Source organism: Theropithecus gelada, chromosome 1 (genome assembly GCF_003255815.1).
Source record: "Theropithecus gelada isolate Dixy chromosome 1, Tgel_1.0, whole genome shotgun sequence".
In the NCBI taxonomy this organism is placed as follows: Eukaryota; Metazoa; Chordata; class Mammalia; order Primates; family Cercopithecidae; genus Theropithecus; species Theropithecus gelada.
In genome coordinates, this window is record NC_037668.1 from 102,298,401 (window position 1) to 102,322,550 (window position 24,150).

The following is a 24,150-nucleotide window of genomic DNA, read 5'->3' on the forward strand; positions in this document are numbered from 1 at the left end:
GTGTATCCATTATCGAGAGTTTGGCTTAACAAGTCCATTTAGTGAGCTCCATTAAGGTTTATTTTTCTGCTTAACTCCTTGTGGCCAAGTGTCCAGGAACTGGGCTGTAGGGGGTTTCGGGTTTCTTTGCATGTACTTTAGTGGCTTGTCAGAGCAGTTCTAGTCATGGAAAATTTCCCATACGTGGGTGCCTTAGCCCACAGTTAGCAGGAGGTGGGAAATCAGGCGGAGATGCCTTCCAGAGCTGAGGGGGCCTCTTGGCATTTCCCTGGCAGCCTCATGCTTATCATCAGCCAGAACCCAGGCACTCATTAGGCTCTTGATGAAAAGCATTCCAAAGAAAATGCCAGCAAATTGTGCCACTGTGCTGGCAGGAAATGAAAACTGCTCAGAGCAAGTGGAGCCAAGAGAGCTGTTGAAATGAAAGGTAACATCAAGGGTGTGATCACTAACTCACACAGGCACTCAGGATTCAGGATGCAACTTTCTGCTTCACTGGGGAAAGCATGAGGCCCTCTCGTCTGTCAGCTGATGTCAGTTCTATAGAGGGGCTGAGATAGACTGGAAGGTGGGCTCTGTGAATTAAGCTTTGTTGTGCTTGAGTAAATGCTTGGGGTTTGGGTTGTTTTTATTCCTCCAAGAAGTCTCTCCTAGGAAAAACAAAAATAAGAAAAAGTTTTTGTTTTTGTGTTTTTCCTGGGCCCAAACGCTTGAAGACCAAATTAAGTAAAAGGAAGATTCCAAAAGCACTATAGGTCCTATTAATGTGGGATCAAAGAGTGTGAAGGAGGAAAACAAACAAACAAACAAACAAAAAAAACAACCTTAGAATCTGTGAATCTAGGAAGGAACAGATGAGGGGTATTATTATTATTATTATTATTATTATTATTATTTTAGAGACAGGGTCTCACCCAGGTCTAGCCCAGGCTAGAGTGCAATGGTGTGATCATAGCTTGCTACAATCTTGAACTCCTGGATTCAAGAGATTTTCCCACCTCAGTCTCCCCAGTAGCTGGGACTACGGGCAGATGCTACCATGTCCCACTAATTTTAAAAAAATTTTGTTTAGAAATCGGGGTCATGCTATGTTGCCCAGTCAACTCCTGGTCTCAAACAATCCCCCCATCTCAGCCTCACAAAATGGGGTGTGAGTCAAGGCAGTCGGCCAAATTTTAATTCCAAAGGAATTTCTGGTCTGTAGAACTACTTTTATCCTGAGGTTAAAATGGCCACCAAAGCAAGAAAAAGAAATGCTCAACAGCAGGCAGTACCAACACACAAGCAAGACACAGGCACACTGAAATCTTCATGAAACTGGATGTAGTAGGTAGAGTAATGCCGCCTCAAAGATGTTCAGTTCCTGTTCACTGGAACTGTAAGCAGGCTACCTCACATGGGGAAAAATCAAGGAGGTAGAGTAATGCCCCCCGCCAAAAATGTTTAGGTCCTGTTCGTTGGAACTGTAAGTAGGCTGCCTTACATAGGGAAGAATCAAGGTTGTTATTTAGCTGACTTTAAGAGATAGATTACCCTGGATTATCCTAGTGGGCTCATTGTAATATGGAAAAGGGGGACAGAAGCAGAGGTCAGAGTAATATGATATGAGGACTAAGCCAACCATTGCTGGCTTTGAAGCTATAGGAAGGGGGTTACAAGCCAAGGAATGTGGGTGGCCTCTAAAACTTGGAAAAGTCAAGGAAACCAATTATCTCCTAAGGCCTCTAGAAAGAAATGCAGTCCTGCTGACACCTTGATTTCAGCTCAGAGAAAACCATGTTGGACTTTTGACCTCCTGAATTATGTTATAATAAATTTGTGTTGTTCAAGTCACTATGTTTTTCATAACTGGCAATAGCAGCAATAGAAAATGAATAGACTGGTATTTAGAAGATTCATCTGAAGTTCCAAAAAGGAGTTTCCAAGTTCACCTACAATTCTTGGGGCAAAAAGTAAAGTGAAAAAGCAGTGACAAGACCCAAAAGGCACATTGATGTGTTAGAACTGTAAGGCATATTACATACATCATCTTAGGTAATTTTTAAAACAATCTTACAAGGGTGGATTATCATTTCTAACCTGTAGATGAGGATCTTTTTAAAAAGTAAAACAAATCACATCCTTTAACTAATTAAAATGCTTCAGCGGCTCCCCATCTTGCCTACACGACACGAAAATCTGATTTCCTTATCCTCACCTGTAAAGCTCTACATCAGTCATAGTCAAAGTGCAGATTGCTGATGAGCATCACCTGGGACCTTGTTAGAAATGCAACACTCAGCCCCTACTACAGACTTTTTCAATCGTAATCTATTGGGACGGGGCTCAGGAATCAGTTTGAACTTGCACTCCAAGTGATTCTTATACATAGTAAAAAGTTTGAGAAGCACTAGTCCACGTGAAGTACACTTGGCTACCTCTCCAACCAAATCTGATACCACTCTCATCCTTGCTTGTGAAGCCACACTGGCCTTCTTTCATTCTCTAAACATGGTATGTTTGCTCCCATCTTGGGACTACTACATTATCTATTCTCTCTGCCTATTAGGTGCTTCCTGTAGAAATGTGTTTGTTGGCTAATGTCCTTAATATCTTAAGGTTTCCCTGATTGTGAGCTCACTATGGTTCAAAGAAAGAATGCCAATGGGACTGCCTCCCATGTTATTTCATTATAACTTATGTCTATGATTTGAGAAAATTGGAGATCCACCAGTCATGAATAGAAAGCTGGAGACGATTAAGAATATGGACACTAGTTTTTCAACTATGTAGATTTAAGTTTTGCTACCAGTTTTAGCAATTGTAATCACAGTGCATTTTTTTTCTTTTTTTTTTTTTTTTCTCGAAGAATCTTAGCCTTGTTGCCTGTGGAAAAGCTTTTCGTGCTTGTAAATACCATAATTTTTCCACCTCATAATCTTGAATGCACTGTTCATTTAAAGTTTTTGGGGAAGGGAAAATTTGAAAGGAAAGCAAATCTCAGCATATACTCTCTATATAAGCTAGGTATATGCTTAATTCATGTTAACTACAGATCCTTTGTGATGGATAAGTATTTATGCTTTTTCAATTCCTTAAGTCTGCCAGTTTTACAGTGAGCTCTGTTGTATTTCACAAATCCTGTGGCAAGATCTTTAAGGTTGGCTGTTTTTCTCTTTTGTAAATTCGCTTCATAGATTATTTTTGTAGTGAATGCATTAAAACAGCATCGAAGTTTAATTTTATTGAAAAACATTGCATTACTCAGAGGATCATTTGACATTTTTTATCCTTCACAATAATAAGCCCCTAGTGTAACTAGTAAACCCTAGAATGTTGGTGGTGTTATAATAGAAAAGTATTTCTCATATAGGACTCCAGGGTGGGCATTTCTGCCCACCTGGATGGCTTTCTTCAACCCTCAGAGCCTCGGAGCCTTCTGCATCTAGCCAGCAAATGGGAAGAGTAGAGAAGGCTCACCTGTTTCTTAAGGCACAGACCTGGAGGTTACTTCACTTTTGCTCATATTCCCTTCATGAAAATATGTCACAAAGCCACAGTTGGATGCAAGATACATAGGAAAATGTCACTGGGTGGGCAGTCATTCCCAGTGACAAAATCACCCTGTGAAAGAGGAGTACAACTATTGGCAGGCAGCCAGCTGTCTCTGAAAACCTATGTAAATTATCCTAATACTGCAATTCTGAATCAAATGTACTGCTCAATCACAGCAAATACATCTCTCTTTCCTGGTTACTACATGTACTTTTTGCCCTTTCAATCGTGCCCTTATTATATACTCCCATAGTACTTAGTATTGCCTTATTTAGAAATTCTCATCATTTTGCCGATTATTTGTTCAACTACGTTGTAAGCTTCTTAAGGGTAAGACCATAGTCACTTTGTTCACTGCGTCACCAGTACCTGTACCCAGTAGAGTGCCTGCCATAGTGCTTCGCATATGGTAGTCTTAAGAAATTATTTTGAACCGAAGAATGAATGAACTAAATTTCTATTGCAATACATTATTTCTCATGATTTGTCCTACGTTGTAAGCTACTTCCAATAATTTTTGGATTTGAGAGTAGACTGAATAACTTAAACAAAATTTAGGACTCTTTGTTCGTTGTATCTTTTCATAAAGGGAATGATGCCATTGTCACACTCCTGAAGCATTATAAGAGACCTCAAGATGAATTGCTCTGTAATGAATATTCTCAGCCTGGAGGAGGTACCCTTTTCTTATTCAGTTTTCATTGTTGTATAATATTGTGCCTAAAGGTAAACCTGTGTTTCTGTTACTATCATTCTGGGGCTAGGGAGGAGGGAATAGCCTATGTCAGATTAGATTTATTTTAAGTAACCTTATGTCTGGGAGAGGCTGAACGTAAAGAAGCCTCCATTTCAGCTATTTTCTAACTCACCAATCTGCAGCTCCTCCAAGTTTAACATTTCCCAGACTGGATGTTTATGAGGCTTGTGCACGACTAGGAAGGCCTGGATAAGCTAAGAGCAGTCGTTTTCCATTTCAGTAATCTATTACTGAATACTCATATCCAGACACAAATCTGCTAGAGTCTGCTACAACTTGGATTTTCTGAAAAATCTTTTTATGCACTTTCTAAATAAACACTTGCAGTACAATTTCAGTATCCAGAGAAAGATTTGGGCCTGAAGCGATAGTTTTACTTGGTTTCGTCACCTGCTTATTTTTATAATGTTGAACTTTTATGTAGAAAAAAACTGATTGCTACTTTCAACTCTATTATATAATTTAATTTCTAGATGGCTCCTATGTGTCTGTTCCATCCCCCTTGGGGAAGATTAAAAGCATGACAAAAGGTACTAATAATCTGGGACAATTATTATATTTCATTACTAAGGATAACTATTGCTTCAAATATAACGTTCAATTTTGTCTTACATATTACAAATGATGACTATTTTACAAGCATAACAAATATTATTGACAGACCATTCTTTTCATAATTAACCTTACCTTTTATTTCCTTTCAGTGCATGAAGATATAATAACAGTGAAAATTTCACATGACTATTAAAGAAAAATCAAATTCTCACAGGACTGTTTAGATGTTTCTGTTTTTTATAAAAATGAATTATAAATATTAATATTTCTTTAAGAAGAATTGGGGCTAGAAAACATGTATGAAAAATATATATTATTTTTCAAAATATCCCCAATAAGTAATATTTTGGGACCTTTTTTGAATGTATGCTTCACACAGAGATGAATAACATTGGACCAGGAAAGTAAAAACTTTGATTCGAATGTAAATATATATTTAACTATTTGGAATTTAAAGTCTTTTAACAGTATTTTTTTTTCTTAGTGTTTCCTTAGAATAATTCATAGGCTTATTTCCTGTCATTTAATTGGCATCCCTTTGAGATTAGTTTATGGATATTTGGCTAAGCCTATTGGAATAGACTGAAGAGAGTTACCAGATCAGAACCTTTCTCATAATGTGATATGGACTGGACTCCAGGGTTGCCATGTCATGCAGGCAAGCTGGTTGGTGATCAGATCAGGAATAAACCCTGAGCGCTGGTAACAAGGAGTGAGTAATCAAGACATAGAACTAACGTGATTTTAATGCAGCGGGGCAGGGATCATTTTGGTTAAGGTTTTAGCATCTTCAAATAGTCAATTACAGTTGGAAAATTTAAAATTAGATGTTATTAGGAAATTATGTTTTTTGTTAAACATATATATGCATGTGTATACACATCCACATGTGAGCTTTTCACCTTAAAAAATAAAATGACAATTTCTATTTGCAGAGAAGGCAGATATTCTCCTCCTAAGAGCAGGATTGCCTTCACATTTCCATCTTCAGCTCTCAGAAATTGAGTTCCATGAGATTATCGGCTCAGGTAACTTAAAAAAAAGTAAAGGTCTGGTTTAGTTGAATGAGTTCAAGTTAATATGTGTTTATTTATTTATTTTAAACAATTGTAGGTTCTTTTGGGAAAGTATATAAAGGACGATGCAGAAATAAAATAGTGGCTATAAAACGGTAAGCAAGCAAATGAAAAAAATTAGCATCCAGGTGAAATTGTGACCTTTGAAAAGCATATGCATGGCAAGCCCCTTCTTTGGATCCATCTGTTTACTGAGAATTTTCTGTTGCTGCCATTTCCAGTTATCGAGCCAATACCTACTGCTCCAAGTCAGATGTGGATATGTTTTGCCGAGAGGTGTCCATTCTCTGCCAGCTCAATCATCCCTGTGTAATTCAGTTTGTGGGCGCTTGCTTGAATGATCCCAGCCAGTTTGCCATTGTCACTCAATACATATCAGGGGGTTCTCTGTTCTCCCTCCTTCATGAGCAGAAAAGGTATAGGTCTTTTGTTCTGATTTATCCTTGGACATACCATTAGAATTTTGGAATTACTCTTGCAATACTTCAGAGGCTTTTTCATTGGATGAGCCTTCACCTTTTGAAATCTGAGTGCTGCTAGCAAGTGTGGCATTTTTAATATTGCTAATAATTTATGCCTAATAATTGTCTTTCAATGAATAGAAATACTCTGTGCTTTCTTAACAGAAATTCAGTTGAAGATAACAAATTTAAGGAATTTAAATTGGAAACTGGAGCTTAAAATAATTAGGCTAAATTTGAAATACTGATAAAGAAGATATATGTAAGCTCAGAATAAAATAAAGTTTAAAAAAAGTGATCTTGCACAAATCCAATATGAATTCACTTCCTGAGTTTATGCATATAGTAATTAGAATGTAGTTTCATTCAGTGATTAAAATGGATTTCATTTTACAATATTACAAAGAAATTAAGTATAGTATTATAAATAAATTATAAAACCAAGTATAATATCTTAAACAAGAGATACCGTGTATCTTAACTGATTCATAATTAAGCATTTTCTGATGTAGGAAAGCTATTTTTTCAGATTTGTTGAATTTCTAGCTTAACCCTCAAGAAAGAAAAAATGGTTAAGATTATACAAAATAACAACTCTCACACATCATTTGCTTTTTTGGTATTCGTTTTGACCATTTCGTCTTTGTTAAATCTATTTTTAAATTGTAGGATTCTTGATTTGCAGTCTAAATTAATTATTGCAGTAGATGTTGCCAAAGGCATGGAGTACCTTCACAACCTGACACAGCCAATTATACATCGTGACTTGAACAGGTATTTTTATCCTAAATAATGAACTTAGAAGGGTATAACTAACTGTGAGTTTAAGACAGATTTCAGTGAAGATACATTTTAGACTTATTGCAGATGAGGGTGCTCTGTGGGTAAGAGGACAGGCTACCATAAGCTTATGTGATAGAAAGTTTTGTCATTGTCTTTTAAGGAGTAGAAAGCTATGTAACTGCTTCTCAGGGATCTTTTAAATCTATGAAGAATGTTCACAAATATAGTAATATCTGTAAGATGCATCAGCTAACTAGTTCCCAGGTCAGTAAGGTCAGATCAAGCAGTGAGCTAAATGGCTATTAAAAAATGATATGTCTCCTATAAAGTGAAGTGTTAGAGTAGCTCCTGATATAAAATTATCTGAAACGTACTTTGTGCTACCATTTTTGTATTTTTATATTAGTAAATTCAGCTTAACCACAACAGCTTATTTACCTAGTTATCAGGTAAAGAGGATTTCGTGTGAAACAAATATGAAATCAGACTGTTCAGTGGTGGAACCCCAAGGGATCTCAAAACTTTTCCTAAATGGTGAAAACTTTCTCTGAGTAAAGTCCTATAGGAAAGGCCAATATACAAAATGGAGCAGTGTTGGGTGAAGGTAAAGTGGGGAGGAGAAAACTCTATTTACTTCCCATTTCCCACTGCTAAGGAGAGAGATTCCTGCGCCCCCTCTGTGGAAGCCCAAAGGTGCTGCAGAGAATAGTTGGACAAACACTGATTTAGTTTATGAAGCAAGTCAGATTACTCCACATCAATCGCTTTCATTTTATGATAATCAATAAGATTCAGATAAATTGTGTATACAGTCCTTTATAAAAGCCTTACAGTTCTGAAACTACTAAATATTAATTACTTTAGTCAGTCATTTGGTCAACAACTATTTGAACATCTATGTTTAAAGACTATTTCCAGCACAGTAGAGCTTACAAACTGGGATGTTCATACACTACATTTAAGGAGTTTTCACACTCTATGTAGAGGAGAAAAATACTTACCTAAATGCATTTTAGGTATAAAATAATAAGTTATATACAAGATATAGTACAAAAATTTCAGAACAAGAATATTAATTGCTTCTGAGGATTCTAACAACAACTCTATGGAAGGGATGACATGTGAGCTTGGTCCTGAAAGACGGGTAGAGTTTGGAAGAGCATCCTATAGGCTTATGGAAGACATTAATAAAATCATAGAGATTAGAAAGTTAAAGGTATATATAGGAACTATAGTTTCATTTTAGTGTACAGAGTATATAAATGTATGTAGTGTGTATAATGTATGAAGTGGACAATTGGGAAAAAGTATAGAAAAATAGAACAAGAGCACAGACACCAGTGAATGCTATTGCTAAGGTATTTCAGATTTTTTTTCTGTAAGGAGACAATGAAGATGTTTGAGCTGAAAATCACAAATTTGGAGCTATATTACTGAAAGATTAATCTGGCATCTGGTAAAATATCAACTTGAAGGGAAAGTCAAGAAACTAGTGAGGCAGTTGTTGCAGTAATCTAGATAAGAAGTAATGAAAAGCAGAATTTCACTAGTGGCAGTGGAAATGAAAGGAAGAGGCATGTCAACTTTAAATAACAAAATACAGAGTTTATTCAAGCTCAGAGCTTAAGGATCATTACTCATGAGCATGGATTCAAGTTGTCCTGAATACATACTCCCATTAGCAGTGATTACAAGTTAGTTTTTAAGAAAAAGCAGTTTTTAAGTTGTTTACCAAGAATTTACATTAAAATAATATAAGCTTTTGATTGACTATACCTTGTTCTTTAATCAAAAATTATAGGAACATAAAGATAATGGGTAACACAGCTAGTCAGGAACAAAATGTCTTTACATTATTGCCCCAGGGGAATGGAGATTGGAGACATGACTAAAGTCCCATGCTCATGTCTCTCTGGGCCTGATAAATTTTGTGTTGCTCATACTGCTTAGACTGCCCTCAGCTATTTTTCTCTTCTCAGATAGATATGAAAGATTGGAGAGATAAATCAGATACGTGAGTGGCAGAATCTTAGATATTGAATGTAAACATATATAAGTCCCAATCTATTTGTAATGATTTACTAGTTTTCACATAAAAGTCATTTCTTAATTGTTAGCTATTAGTTCTTTACCTTTCTTAATTTCAAACCAAACATTTACGTTAACAAACATTTAACTGTTTCAGAAAGAGATTTAGATGATAAATTAGCATAATATAAACTGATGATTTTGTGTTTTAAGAGTATTATCTTTCCATCCCAAACATTGTTGCACATGGTGTTAAAACAAATGAGTAATCATTGCAATAAGTAATCATTGCAAGTTTTCTCTAGCTGTAACTCTTCATTTGTGGGGCCATTATATATTCTGTTGCCCTGTGAGTTATGTGCAAGTTGTTACCACCAGTTGTTGGGCAGGACCAAAAATATAAATGTTGTTTAAAATAAAAACAGAACATTTACTATATAGCCAATATAGGTTTATATCTACAATTTGTGCTGCCTCTAATCTAACCTAAATGCTTAATTGCATCAAAAAGTTTTAAAATTTTATGAAACACCATTTTGTAGGTGCCTTCATTATGACAGAGTCCAAAACTATTGTATCAATTATTTGTAGACCATTTTCTATCAATCTTTAATCTGGTAACAACAGCAAAACATTGTTTTTCAGATGCATGCATATGTAGCATTGTACATGGCTCAAAAGAGCCTGGGTCCTTTCCCTCAGAGAGCTTACTGCACTACTTGGCTGTATAAGACATATACCCAGAAAGCAACTCAAGTTCCACTTTATATAGAAAATAACTAAGGGTCAAAATGATGAAATAGTGACTTTCAGAGGATTTCAAATAAGTCAAAGATGAAAGTGGAGTAGAATGCTTCTTAGCGTATGTGGAGCTAAACGTAGAGTTTGAAGAACAGGCATTAATCTTTTCTCAGGGTTTTCACAGCATACTAACCTCTGCTTTAGCATAGTACCTGGAAAGTCTCACTCAAAGAAGTAGAGAGAAAGATGCACATCAGAGATTGGGAAACTCGTACACTTATTTGCATTTGTATTGACATGGTCTGTTTATACTTTTATATTCCCCATTAGCCTGGACAAGTCAGGGTTTCAGGGTCAGAGACTGCTCTCTTCATCTCACATTTTCTGAACTGAGCATTGTGTCTTACACAGAGAAAATGTCTAATTAATATTTTTTAACTGAACCAAATTCTTGTGGCATTTCTATGAATGTCATTTTACAAAGCAATGACCTAATTGGTGTAAGTATGACTACTTGTGTATAGCATCCAACTTGCCCAATAACTTTTATAATTTTAAAGGGAAAAGGATGTTTGAGCCCACAGGATAGGGCACTTTTATATTTGAGTTTGTGGTTGTTGCAATTATTTGAGTGAAAAAAAAAAAAAAAAAAAGAACTCTATTTTTCCCATGGCAAGCAAAGCCAACTGAGGGTTTTACCTTCCAGTTCTGAAAGTTAATTTTGATCTTCAGTAAATGCCCCTTGGTATCTGCAGGAGATTGGTTCCAGGACCTCTCAAGGATACCGAAGTCTGAGAATGCTTAAGTCCCTGGTATTAATCACTGTAGCATTTGCATATTTCCTATGCACATCCTCTCCTGTTCTTTAAATCATTGCAAGATTACCTATAATATCTAGTACAATGTAAATGCTATGTAAATAGTTCTTGCACTGTATTGTCTAGGGTATAATGACAAAGGGAAAAGAGTCTATACGTCTTCAATACAGACACAATCTTTTAAACATTTTTTTTGATCCATGGTTAGTTGAATCCACAGAAGTGAAACCTGTGGATTTAGAGGGCCAAGTATATACACTAAGGAAAAGTTCAAGGAAGGAGTAAGAAAGTAGTTATTTTCAATGGAAATGATGATAATGATAATACCTACCGTTTATTTTTCACAATATGAAAGGAGCTTTGCTAAGCCTTTGTCATGCTTTCATTTAACCACACAACTCTAGGGGACAGTTATTATTATTTCCGTTTTAAAGACAAGGAAACTGACTAAAGAGACTAAGTCTGTAGTATTCTGTATCTTCTACTGTAACAACAACAACAGCAAAACCACGTCAGAAGAGAGAGATAGAAGGAGCATATTGATGATATTGAATGGGCATCAGCAATATTTATCAACCTTCCTCTCTGTACTTTAATCTTTTAAAAAGTCAATTCCTATGACCCAAACAATTTCTCATATCATCGTCTTATGCTTCTGTGTTCCTGCTTTATTTCTTCTTTCACACTCCATGTTCTGCTGGTGTGGAACAGATGTTGCATAGAAAGCATGCAGATAGGTTTTGTTTGGCCCACAGTGTTTAAATATTTTGAAAATGTTCATAATTCAAGCAGGAATGCACCTCTCTAATTTGCTGTAGACCTCACCACCTACCAACTTATATTTGGCCTAATGTATACATTCATTTTGTGGCATTTGAGCTTGCTAGTCATTATTTATAGCTTAAAGGATTTAAAGCTTTTTACTTAATACTAGAAGCCGTGTGTTTTTCTTGGAAAAGTATATTTTTCAAATTGTTGGAGATTGAAGCAGAAACATCACTGCAAACATACATGGATCAAATATATGGTATTCTCCTTGTATAAATATATAGTATTATATATGTTATATTAACACTGTAAGGAATTAAATAGTGATAACCTCCATCACAAGGTGCACATGACATTCACATGAAATATGTATATGAAATCATTTTATAAACTGTGAAGCACCATACAAAATGCATTTTTTATTACTCTTAATCCCTCATTTGTTCCCTTTAATATTGGGGATGGAAAAACACTCCACAATTAAAACCACCTTTGCAAAGAGTATAACTGAGAAAATTATGAATGAAAGATCTGACTTGACTCCACTTTGCTACTAACCTGCAAGCTGTTCTTGTTCATTCCTGGACATAGTCCAAAATAACTTTGGGAGGAACTTGAAACTAAGACAATTATAGCTCTTTCCCAACACAAACCTCTTTCCTGCCTGGGGACTAGACTGCCTTCACAGGACTAACAAATTAGCCACAAGATTAGAAATAATGGTTTAGGAATCACATAGCTGGAGGCTGCAAGATTCGAAACCTTCCCAAATTGCTTCTGGGGATAACATCACTATTGCAAAACCTAAGATCAGTGCTTGAGGTATTTTGCTGATGCTGTACAGCATGACTCGGCTGGTACCACCCAGACTGATAAACTGGGTCATCTGGTCTCCTGTCCCCAGGATACTGACTCAGCATCGAGAGGACAGCTTTGACACCCTATGATTTCATCTCCAACCCAACCAATCAGCATTCCCCACTTTCAGACCCCTACCCACGAGGTTTTCCTTAACAATCCCATCCCCACGTTTTTGAGGAGATTGATTTGAGTAATAACAACACTCTTCTCTCCTGTGCAGCTGGCTGTGCGTGAATTAAACTTTTCTCTATTGCAATTCTCCCCTGTCTTGATAAATCAGATTTATCTAGGCACCAGGCAAGGAGAACCCATTGAAGGGTTACAACAATATTCTCATACGTACAGAGATTTTTTTATATGATATAACTAATTAGTTTGGGGTCTGGATCTGAGAAGGATTCACTGTTTTTGACTGTCAGCTTATTCTGGTGGGTATAAAGGAAAATAATGAGTGATAATTTTAAAATAGCCAACTTTCCAATGACAAATGATAGGTAATTTAAAAAGACAGAGCTGTTATGAGCTAAAAGAATCTTAATTTTGAAGATGACATTTAATAAAATAGTGAAGATTTTAGGAAGTGCCAAAGAAAAATATTATTGATAGAAAATTGTAATAGTTGCTTTTAATTTGACATATGCATTTGCCTCTCAGTTGAATGCAAAATATAAAATTCCTGCATGTAAGAAAACACAACAATTAAGTAAAATAAACAAATCATTAATTTTCTAATTTTGTGTTCCTGAAATTCCATATGTCACAGAATCCCTCTCCCAGCTATTTCTTTAACTTGTGACTTTTCTAATAAGTGCTTATACAGAAAGAATTTTGCATCCATTGGCAAATATCGTCTTCAGGAGACTTCTGAATACCCATATGCAGACCAATTAACTGATTGTATTATCATACTTATAAAAGTCCTGCAAGAGAACCCATTAAAACTCGTGAAATCCTTAACAGCCCTGTATCTGTGATTCTGTAGTATAAAACCAGTCATCACAGTGGCATTTTAAATTTTATCAATTCTTTTTACTCATTTGCACTTTAAAAATGTCATTTAATTAAATAATATAAAATACTTATTGAATGCACAATATGATCTAGGGTCTATGCCATGCCCCAGGGATACAGGTGAGAATAACAGATCATAACACTTTTTCTAGCAGAGCTTAGAGCCTAAGGAAGCATTTACAAACTTTCCTGAAGAATCACTTGGGGGCCTTCATTTAAAAAAAAAAAAGATTCAAAGGCACTGAAGGGACTGACTCAGAATGTCTTACATTGGGCCTGATAATCTACAATTTAAACAAGACTACCAATTAATTCTTATGATCTAGGAGAGGAAACATTGTTCTAGTGCAGTGGTTCTCAACTTTGGCTGCACAGAGTCTCTAAGAGAACTTTAAGAAAATCTCGAAGCTGATTATATCAGAATCTCCAGGCTTAGAGCCCGCGTATCATATTTGGAGAGAGAGCACTTCAAGTTATTCCAATATCTAGGCAAGGTTGAGAATCACATTTTTGTCTGATGTCAATTATTCTTCTTAATCATTTGCCATATAACTTCATTCTTCTCTGCTGACAGAGTAAAGTGGGAATACTAGGGAATCAAGTCACAATGTAACTCCAAATGTTTTCAAAATCGTCACCCTAAAGTCAGTCTAATTGTTCATTCATTCATACATGTGCGTATCTACTTATTCAGTAATGAATGTCAAAGACAGAGATTCACACAGCCATGGTACCTATGGCACAGAATAGGTCCCAAGATTTGGCAGTTTCCATGGGAGTTGTACTATACAAGGCTCCTCCAGGGAAAATAACTTCTAATTTATGAATGGCACTAGAAAGTTCCCTAGGAGTGTAGAGTCTTCACAAGTAGCCAAAGCAGATACAAAAATTTCAATACCAGACAATTATATTTCACATGGTTTATGTGAGTACTTTATACCCATATAATACAGAATTATATATATTAGATACACATATAGAGAAGGATTCATATATATATGTACATATTCTATATTCTTCTGGGGTTTATAGCCTTGAATAACCACATGAACGGCAGTGTGCACTGCAGTTGTCTGATATTAAAACTTTTATTTCTGTTTTGGCTATCTGTGTAGATTCTACACTCCTGGGAACTTTCTGATATCACCCATGAATTCTAAGTAATTTGCTCCCGAGGAGCCTAGCCCATATAACACAACTCCCATGGAAACTGCTAGATCTTTGTACCTATTCTGTGTCATAGGTACCATGGGTCTTTTGAATTCACTATTATATCAATGCACATATAAGTGTACACATTTATATATAAATGCCCATATAAACATACACATTTCCATGTGTTCTTGTAATGCTTCCAGCCTTTTAAAACTAGAAGAGAGAAGTCAGCTCCACAGAGGATGAGTTCAGGGATGATTTTCAAATCTCCTCAGCATGAGAAATAATCACTATTATTGGGAGTACATAGAAGAAAAGTTAATTCATAATATACAATGGACGCCTTAGGGATTAGGACTACCTGTAGTTCTGAAATGTTTATGTCCAAACTTGTAATCTGATTTCAGATTTTCAAGTTAAATTTTTTCTTTAAAAAAGCAATCAGCTGCAATCAGACTCAATTTTATTACTGCTTTGAGTAATGAAAAAATTAAATTATATAATTTATTAATATTTCCAATATGAAATTCAGATTAGTTAGAGTAGTTTATCTGCTGTAATGATAGAGTCCATAATGTATAATGATTCCCAATACAATTGAAATTTACATCTTGATTGTGTGGATGAACAAGTTGTTGAGGTGGTCCCTATCCATGATGTTACTCAGGACCTATCTTCAATATGTGACTTCTGGGGTCTCCTTGAGGGTCATCCAAATTCAAGTGAGCATTAATGAGGCAAGACTATATAAGATGAGAATGACATGTTGTATGGGCCAGGCATTAGCATGGCACACATTTTTTTGTTGTTGTCAGTTTAATTTTATAATATAAATATATCATTTCATCACCTCAGCTAATCCCCAGGGGCATTTACACAATTCATAATGACCACTGTGACTTGACAGTGATACTGAGGGCTTGGCATTGGGTGGTACAGTCAGCTCTGTCTTGGTGGTACCATATGAGGTCCTGGGAAATGTAGCCTAGCTGTGTGCCTAGAAGAAGAGGAAATGAGTTTTAGTGGTCAGCCAGAAGTCTGTGCTACATTGACCCTATGTACACTGTCAATAACAGGTAATAGGAGTCTGAGTAATGGTTATACTTGAGAAATCTGATCTGGATTTGCATGAGTCAGTTATACAAATATAATGTTAGTTGCATACTAAATATTTTTAGTTTATTAATGTATTTTCACAGTTTATGAACTAATAGCAGTAATTGGGAAACAAATGACAACTACTTAATAAAGCATGCTATATATGAACTAATTTTGAAATAACTCTTCTCATTCACTTTTGTTAATTTAAAAACATGAGAGTAGCTTTGAGAGTGTGGGGACATATGTCTATGAATCAAAATGTGGCCCAAGAAGAAAAACCTGTGACTATGTCCCTGAAGCAAAATATGGCTCAAGAGGAAAAACATGTAACTATATAAATATAATAGTATTAAATAGGCTATATACACTTTAAAACATTAAGTCATAATCTCATGCACTGTATGTCAGTAAACACACATACACATACACACACACACACATTTTTTTCTTTAGGAGTAAACGTTAAAATAAAAAGACGATGACCACCGTATTTAGAGAACCTTGTACCACATCCAACAGAAGGGACTCCTTAACCATTTCGTTCTACAAATTACTCTAATCCTATTTATGAGCTGCACTCGGTTGCTGATGTCCAGTCATAATTTCTGTCCCCATTTCTGACATGCTCGGTTTCCATCTGAAGTCAGTCTGTCCTCAGCTCCCCGAACCTCCGGAAGAAACAGTGAGTTCTCTCTGACTCAAGTTTCTACCCATTATTTACACAGAGATTCACCATCCCACTCTTCCTAGTTTTTCTCTGAAGGTAGATTCATGCCTGCCTCCTCAATTAATGCTCATAGTTTCCAGAGGGCCAACTATGTTCCAAACATTCTCTTGACATTTCATTTTGGTTAAGATTCTCCCTCCCATACTTCACTACTAGAGTGTCCTTTAGTCCTGACTTGTCCTCTTTTTGTCCCCCTAGAGAAATAGCTAAAGTTTCCTCCCAAGGCCAGTTAAAATGTTGTTCTTCTCTCATCTGCCTTCATTAGAACATCTCGTTTAGTTTTGGCTGCATTCACTAATTCTAAAAATAGTGCTCTTACTTAACACCCCATTAAATAAATTCCCTTAGACACATACTCCCTTTAAATGAAAACAGGTGTATTTAAGTCAGAAAACGTCATTCATTTTCCCCACACTGTCATATTGCTTGCATAAACCTGGACAAACTTATCATCTTTCCCAGTAGCTCCCATCAGAACATTTGCCTCATTCAGCCCAGACAGACAAATTCCCCAATCTCACATCTTCTGTATGGCATTTGAAATGCTACACAAGATGATGTGTGCATGCAAATAAATGGTTCTGTGTGTATAACAGCACAGAAAAGTACTAATTTGACCAAAACTAGAAATCCTACGATACCAACATTTACTTTTTATTTGATATAGAAATAGTGCTACTCCATACTGGAACCTGGCATCAGGATTACTTATTCCAGTGCGTTCTAGTGGTTGAAGTGGTTCACTCTGCAGCCCCTTTCCTTAATACAACACTCACACCCTGCGAATGCCCAAAGCTAGTGTGGCAACTGTACCTTCCCCATAACAATGTCACCTTCCCTCACCCACAGACTGAGCATAGGGGGAGAAGTGAATCCCCTCCTGATCCTCTAAAACCTTTCAAATGCTTTCCTGTAACTGGTGGTGAACTCACTGGCCTGCAATTTTCTGGTGTTACTGGTTTCTTACATTGCCATTTTCTATTCTTTGGGGATATGGCCTGTATAAAGTCGGCTTTTGAAAATGTCAACAAAAGCTTTTCTCTGTTCGGCTTCATTTCTTCTCTGCTCTCATTTCTTGGGAGGCACCGTGAATGCCCTCTTGGCACCTTGTCGATTTCCTAAGCAGCTAACCTTTCAATAATGATATTAATGCTGCCGTGTGGTAATCTGTGCATTTCTCACTTCATCGTTTTCAACCCTTGCTCGCTGAGATTCGTTTGTGTTGTTGTGTTCTTAAGATTCTGGAGTTTAATTGAGTGCAACCTGACTATGGACCCAGAGCCAAAATTTCTAGCTAATAAATGAGAAACAATCTTAATAAGCGGAAATTTCTTTCTAACTGATTGAATTTCCAGTAGCTAGCTATACTTTGAATTTGGCCTAGAAAAAGAGATACAGATAATTATAAACCTTTTTAAAGTCCCATTTAATATTTTCTATTTCAAAATCCTCCCTATTTGGAAGAAAGTTTCCAAATAATATTAGTCCTCTCTGGTTGGGACTACAGCGTGGACACCTCTGGGGATATGTGTTGATGTGGGCTATCACCCTATTGGAAGACCACAGGAGAACTAATTGAGGGCATAGGCACTGAAGCCAGACTAAGCATGTTCACATCCCAGCTCTGCCACATTTTACCTGTGTCTTTGGTTAATTTCTTCAACATATCAGTTTTCTAATTTCTAAGATGGTTATATTTATTCCTACCTTATTGGATTTAAATGAGAAAATACATTAGCATTATTAGCATTATTTTTCTCCTTTATTCTTCTGAAAGAATCTTTTCACTATTAAATATTCTTCCATGCCCAAGTTGCTTTCCTGAATTAATGTTTCTAATTACCTAGCTCTCCTTTTTGATTGTATTACACAAACTTTGCTTATAATATCTCAGATGGACAATTTCTTCTTGTCATAAAGATCTGGAAAATAATTGGATTGTTTTACTGTAGATCTCTTTCTATAGAGACGGTCAAGGGGACTCAAATAACAGATTACTGCCTTCATTAAGACCTCTTACTCCTTCTTTGTTTGAACTTGAATCAGGGATTCAGTCTGATACTCCCATTAGACAGATGCAGATCTGGAATAGAATTTGATTAAAAATGTAGCTGAGGGTTAATGAGGTTATTTGATTATCCAAGATCCTTCTCAGTGATTCTTCTTCCTAGGGCTCCTTCACAAAACTTAAAGGTGCAATTTAAACACCATCCATTTAGACATTCAACCATCATTTATTTGGATATATAAAGACAGAGAAGGGGAAGTATCATCAGAGGCACATTCTGGAGACTGAAAAATCCAAGTAGGAGAGGCTCTATTTTTACAGAGGATGTGTATAGTACCTATGTGGTTAGGCAGCTTTTCTTCTCTATACTCAGGTAGCACTCAGCGACTCAACTCAGCAATTGTCTTCTGACTATAAACAGCCAGGGAGGATGTTTTCAAAATTATCATTGAGAAGGTTGTTGTCCCTTATCCTTCCTTCAATAGTGAAAGAAAAGGAAGAATTCATTCTATCACACCTTCTTGATTCCCATGAGACAATCGTTTTTGTCATTTCTATTCCTGTTCTTATTCTGTTGCTGTTATGTCACTTCCTGTTTTCTGCCTCCGATTCCTCATTTACAAAATGGAAATAATGATGCCCATGTCTACCTATTCACAGAAATACCCTTGTGATTAATAAGAGTACCAGGACAACAGTCAACTAGGACTTTAGAGAAAGATTCTACAAGAGATATTTGTATACAATTTATATTAATTACATAAAGCACGGTTACCAGAAAGTCTTGGACTAAGATTCATTTTGTATCCAGTTGCTGCATCAGTACTATTTGCAGAATAGTCTAGATTATCTTTCTCTAACTGAAGGTGAAAGGTTTTGTGCTTACCAAATGATGTGGGAAACAGCATAGTCGCTTTCTGAAAGATGCAGTGTTTCTTTGGCCAGCATGGAGGAAAGAGCATGCAAGCCTCACAGAATGATTAGAACTCTTTAATCCTGGAGGGATGGTCTTTGTATCAATTACGTTTCAAGCCTTGTAGGTGAAGAACTGTATTCTCAGTCACTAAATCCTCATTTAAGGGCTTTAGCAACCTACAGAAAGTTAGTGAAAAGCATGCCTGGTGCCATAGATGAAATAACGTTAGAGCATTGACGATGTCTGCCTTCTTTTCTTTAGGGAGGGAAATCCCCCTTCTAAATTCTTAAAATAGCAGTTGGCTTTCATTAAATCTATTCAGAGTTAAGGGTCTGGGGATCTTGAGTGACCTCTTTCTTTGGGAATGAAGCACATTTTAATAAGCTTTTTCCTGTCCGTGGTCTCTGAAAGACTTAGCCTCTGGCAGGCCTCCTGAATTGCTGGGTTTTGTAAAGGAAAAGATTGATTATAGGCTTCGAATTCTTTCTCTTTCTTTAATTTCTTTTTTTTTTTCTTTTCATACAAAGAATGTGAAAGACATTCTGAGTCTTCTTCTATTGAGATATGGGTGGCCTTGCAGGCAGACATTTAGCATTGAACTTTTATTAATCTACTGTGGGTTTGACAATGTTTCTTCTTTTTTGCTTTCTAAATATGAGTGAGGCTAAAGAGCTGTTACTTGCCCAGCTTGTTCTTCAGCACTGTAAGCGCTAGAGAGGAAAAAGAAGAATTTTTCTGTTCTTGTTTTGTTTTCTGGCTTTCTTGGTGGAACTGTCTCTATAGCCTCCACCTGAAAAGTTTCATTTATTATAGGTCTTAACACATGCTATTCCCTCAGACACAAACGTTCGCCCCTGCGTTACCTCTCTCTTCTCCTCTGTGCTCCTCCTCACACTTCCTCCATAAAGCTTTCCTTCTCACTCCTGTCTATCCCAAATGCTTCCTTCAGGAAGCCCTCCTACACATTCCCACAGCACATCATACTCTTGCTTATTTCAGGAGAGCACTTCTTACACTATTAAAATTGTTCATGAACTTGAGAGTGTTCCCACTATACACTAAGCTTAATTGGTACAGGAGCTGTGGATTTTTCACCATTTTATTCCCAGTGCTTTGTACAGTGACTGGGCCCTAATAAAAATTCAATTAATAATTGTCAGATGAATGAATTAATAATAATCAAGGAACATAAGAATAACATACATTAATGTTTCTTTATGCCAGGCATTGAACTCAGTGCTTCACAGACATCATCTAATTAAATCTTCATAGCTCTATATGATGACAGTTTTGAACACATGACAGAAAAAGGCTTAAAGAGACTTAGCAAATTATCTAGGCGATAAAGCTGGTAAGTGACAGACTAAGGTTATTACCCACACTAGATAGTTAGATAATCCAAAATATAGGGATATGTAGTCATTTAGCCCCACGAAACAGGAGCAGTAGTCAGATAATCCAAAATATAAGGATGTTTAGTCATTTAACCCCACAAAACAGTAGCAACAGTCAGATAATCCAAAAGATAGCGATGTATAGTCATTTGGCCCCACAAAACAGGAGCAGCACTGACTGAATAGCAATGCAATGTATTTGTCAGATCACCTTACCAAAGGAGCTGTACTTTCTAGAATTCATAGCTGAAATGAGAAGGTAGTGCTCACTTAATATTGAACAATTCTGTGGCATTTAAGAGTATGAAAGTCATTCTTTGGCTCAATTAACACTGCTATTCCACAAGTCACTTCTCTGGCTATTTTGTGCTGTAGATAATTATTTGCATGCTAGTCACTAAAGCCTGTCCATAAAAAGCAATGAGAAAGGGAAAGACAATCAGTTGTTTGACTGATCTGATTTTCTATTTTACTCAGGTGAAAAGTTAGTCAAACAAACTGGTTTTGCAATGTAGCTACAGCTCAAAACTATCTGATGATTTTGAAGAAAAATACAACCTCCTGAAATTGTAGTGATTTCCAGTCACTACCAACCATGTAGATTTGAACCAATACTTGCTTTTTCTAAATCAATTGATTTTCCCTCTCACAGGCAACATTTTTATTTTCTAACCTGCAGCATTTCTATGCCTGACTGGAATATTTTTGCATTTGATTAATGTTTTCATTTGACTTTCAATGAGGTCTCAAAACAGTTTGGCTTGTCACAGTCAAATTATTTAAATATTCCTCTGAAAAGAGTATGTGGGAACTAAAATCAGATTCATGTGAACCTGAAAAAACAGTGGCAACATTTCCTGAACTTGTTAAATTTTTATGTCTAAATTAATCATTTCACAATTTTGTTTCATGTTGATGTTCAGCTTCTTAAATATAGTGATTATTGGATGCCTTAATGGAAAACTTTTAATTTTTAGCTGACCCAGAAGTTGGTCTCTGATAAGGATTTTTGTTCCCTTTTTAAATACTCTTTACAGTTGTAACAGGACCAATATATTGTGCCTTCTACTCATATTAGTAAAAAATATTTTGATTTATCTAACCTATCTTTTTCACTTCTCAGCTACTCCTCACTCCTCCTAATTGATCAGAATTATCTCAACTGTGGGTTAAATATGGTCAACATTCTCTGCCTTCATTCCACTTATGCTCTGTGAAAGAAAGCACACATAAAATAGTACATACCGTATTATCTCACTTATATATAATTTTAGAAAATGCAAACTAATCAATAGAGTTGAAAAGATTAATGTTTTCCTAGGGCTGAGGAATAAGAAAGGAGTTGATTGCAAGAGAGACGATGAATCTTTTTGGGGTGACAGAAATATTTTGTGTATTGATTGAGATGCTGGTTTCACAGCAGTATATAACTGTTAAAACTCATCAAATTGTAGTCTTTAAGTAGATGTAGTTCTTCCTTCTAATGTGGATACAAATAAATTGCCTAACATGGGTGGTAAATACAAAAGTGTGAAATTCTTAAAAAGAGGTGTGCAAAGTAATGTGAATTGGCACCTTTCCAATCATGAACAAAGGTAGTTGTCCTTTTCAAAACCTTCAAGGGAGAAATAATCATCTGCCACATAATTTCATCAAGGATATCAAAGACAATTCCAGCTAACGGAGAAAAATCAACGTAACTGAAATGGAAGAGAAAAAGGTTTACTAAGGTGGCATTGATGAATTCAAATCTGTATCACACTGAGGTCAAGGTAGCTGTCTGCAAATGTTAAGAGTTCAGTCCAAGCACCGTAAACATTGACAGGAGGGAAGATGAGAGGGTGCCTTTGAGACTGTGCACTTACTTTCTATTCTTGTAGGTTCTGGTCTGATACAAAAGGTATTCAGTGACAGAAACTACTCCTTAGCCAAATATGAAAGTGCATAAATTGGATGACAAAGGAAAGGCCTAGAGTATTTATATATCATCTGGTATGGCTTGGTTGTGTTCCCACTCACATCTCATCTTGAATTGTAGCTCCCATAATCCCCATGTGTTGTGGGAGGGACCTAGTGGGAGGTAATTGAATCATGGGGGTTTGTCTTTCCCATGCTGTTCTCGTGATAGTGAATAAGTTTCATGAGATCTGATGGCTCTATAAAGGGGAGTTCCCCTGTACACGCTCTCTTGCCTGCCGCCATGTAAGATGTGACTTTGCTCCTCATTTGCCTTCCGCCGTGATTGTGAGGCCTACAGCCGTGTGGAACTGTGAGTCAATTAAACCTCTTTCCTTTATAAATTACCCAGTATTGTGTACATCTTTATTAGCAATGTGAGAACAAACCAATATATCATCAAACAACTGGTAGATTGAAGACTTCAGACCTATTCACTATTGAAAACTGGCAGATATAACATCTGAAAAGAAAAAAAAAATCTACCCTAAGATCATACCATTTATTCAGAGTAATGTGTTACTAGATATTCAACATTGAATTGTGGAACATGGGGGTGCAGCTAGAATGAGTTTTTCCTTTTACAAAATATCATTTATGAGAGAACACATCTATGGGATCTAATGACATTTGATATTGTAACTCAGAAAAAATACAATAAATTAATTAATTTACAATCAAGTTTAAGAAAGGAAATCATATAAATAATATAATTCATGTGTAATAAATATAAAATCAGACTTTTTCAAAATTAGAATTGTGGGACACTGTTATGTAGTCTCAACAAGTGAAAATTATACATCAAATAACTGGTCTGTGAAAAATATTTTCTTTTGTACTCTGATCCAAGGTCAGCTTAGCCCAAATTCAGACAATTTGATTGGACAATTTAAAATTAGTTGACAGAAAGAAATTAGTAGTGTAAAAGTTAAAGCTTCAAAATAAACACGATGAAGGTATTTGTGATAAATTAAATCATCCCTTGATTACTATAAGTGACTCACAAAAGTGTAGTTTACATGGATCTCATTTGGACAGTAGTTTGTTTACTTTGCTAACCTTGACTGTATATTAAATATATGTACTCATTGTCAGGACAAGGGATGTTTGGGAGTTTCAGAGAGCCATTTGTTTACTTGTAAATGTTAAAATTTCTACAGACAGGCTACACAGGATATATTATCTATATTCATTCTTATTATTTGGCAAATACATTTAACAGATAGTTTTTGCTGAAAGGAAGCTGTAATTGTATAACTTCTACGCTTACCTTTGTTCAGATATCTCAACAATTGAACAATACAAACAACTTATGATATATGTTTTCTATTGTGCTTCACATTCTTTAGAATATGTTAAGGAAAAGTGTGGTCTTTTGGTATGTAAAACCTACCATGGTGAGAATCAAGAATATACTCTGGGTCAAAGAAACAAACAAACAAAAAAAAGCAGTTAAAAAAGAAACAAGCAAATACATTTAAATATTCATATTTTCAGCAT

The 24,150-nt window shown here is 36.0% G+C and overlaps 1 protein-coding gene across 1 annotated transcript in view; it reads left to right on the forward strand.

Moving 5' to 3' along the window:
* The window catches only part of LOC112632005 (serine/threonine-protein kinase TNNI3K), a 310,001-nt gene that overhangs the window by 129,078 nt on the left and 156,773 nt on the right, over window positions 1-24,150 (forward strand). The window contains exons 12-17 of the mRNA XM_025397614.1: window positions 4,124-4,210; window positions 4,765-4,821; window positions 5,782-5,874; window positions 5,960-6,017; window positions 6,144-6,338; window positions 7,053-7,157. Coding sequence (XP_025253399.1) covers window positions 4,124-4,210; window positions 4,765-4,821; window positions 5,782-5,874; window positions 5,960-6,017; window positions 6,144-6,338; window positions 7,053-7,157 — 595 coding nt within the window. The remainder of the gene's footprint in view (window positions 1-4,123; window positions 4,211-4,764; window positions 4,822-5,781; window positions 5,875-5,959; window positions 6,018-6,143; window positions 6,339-7,052; window positions 7,158-24,150) is intronic.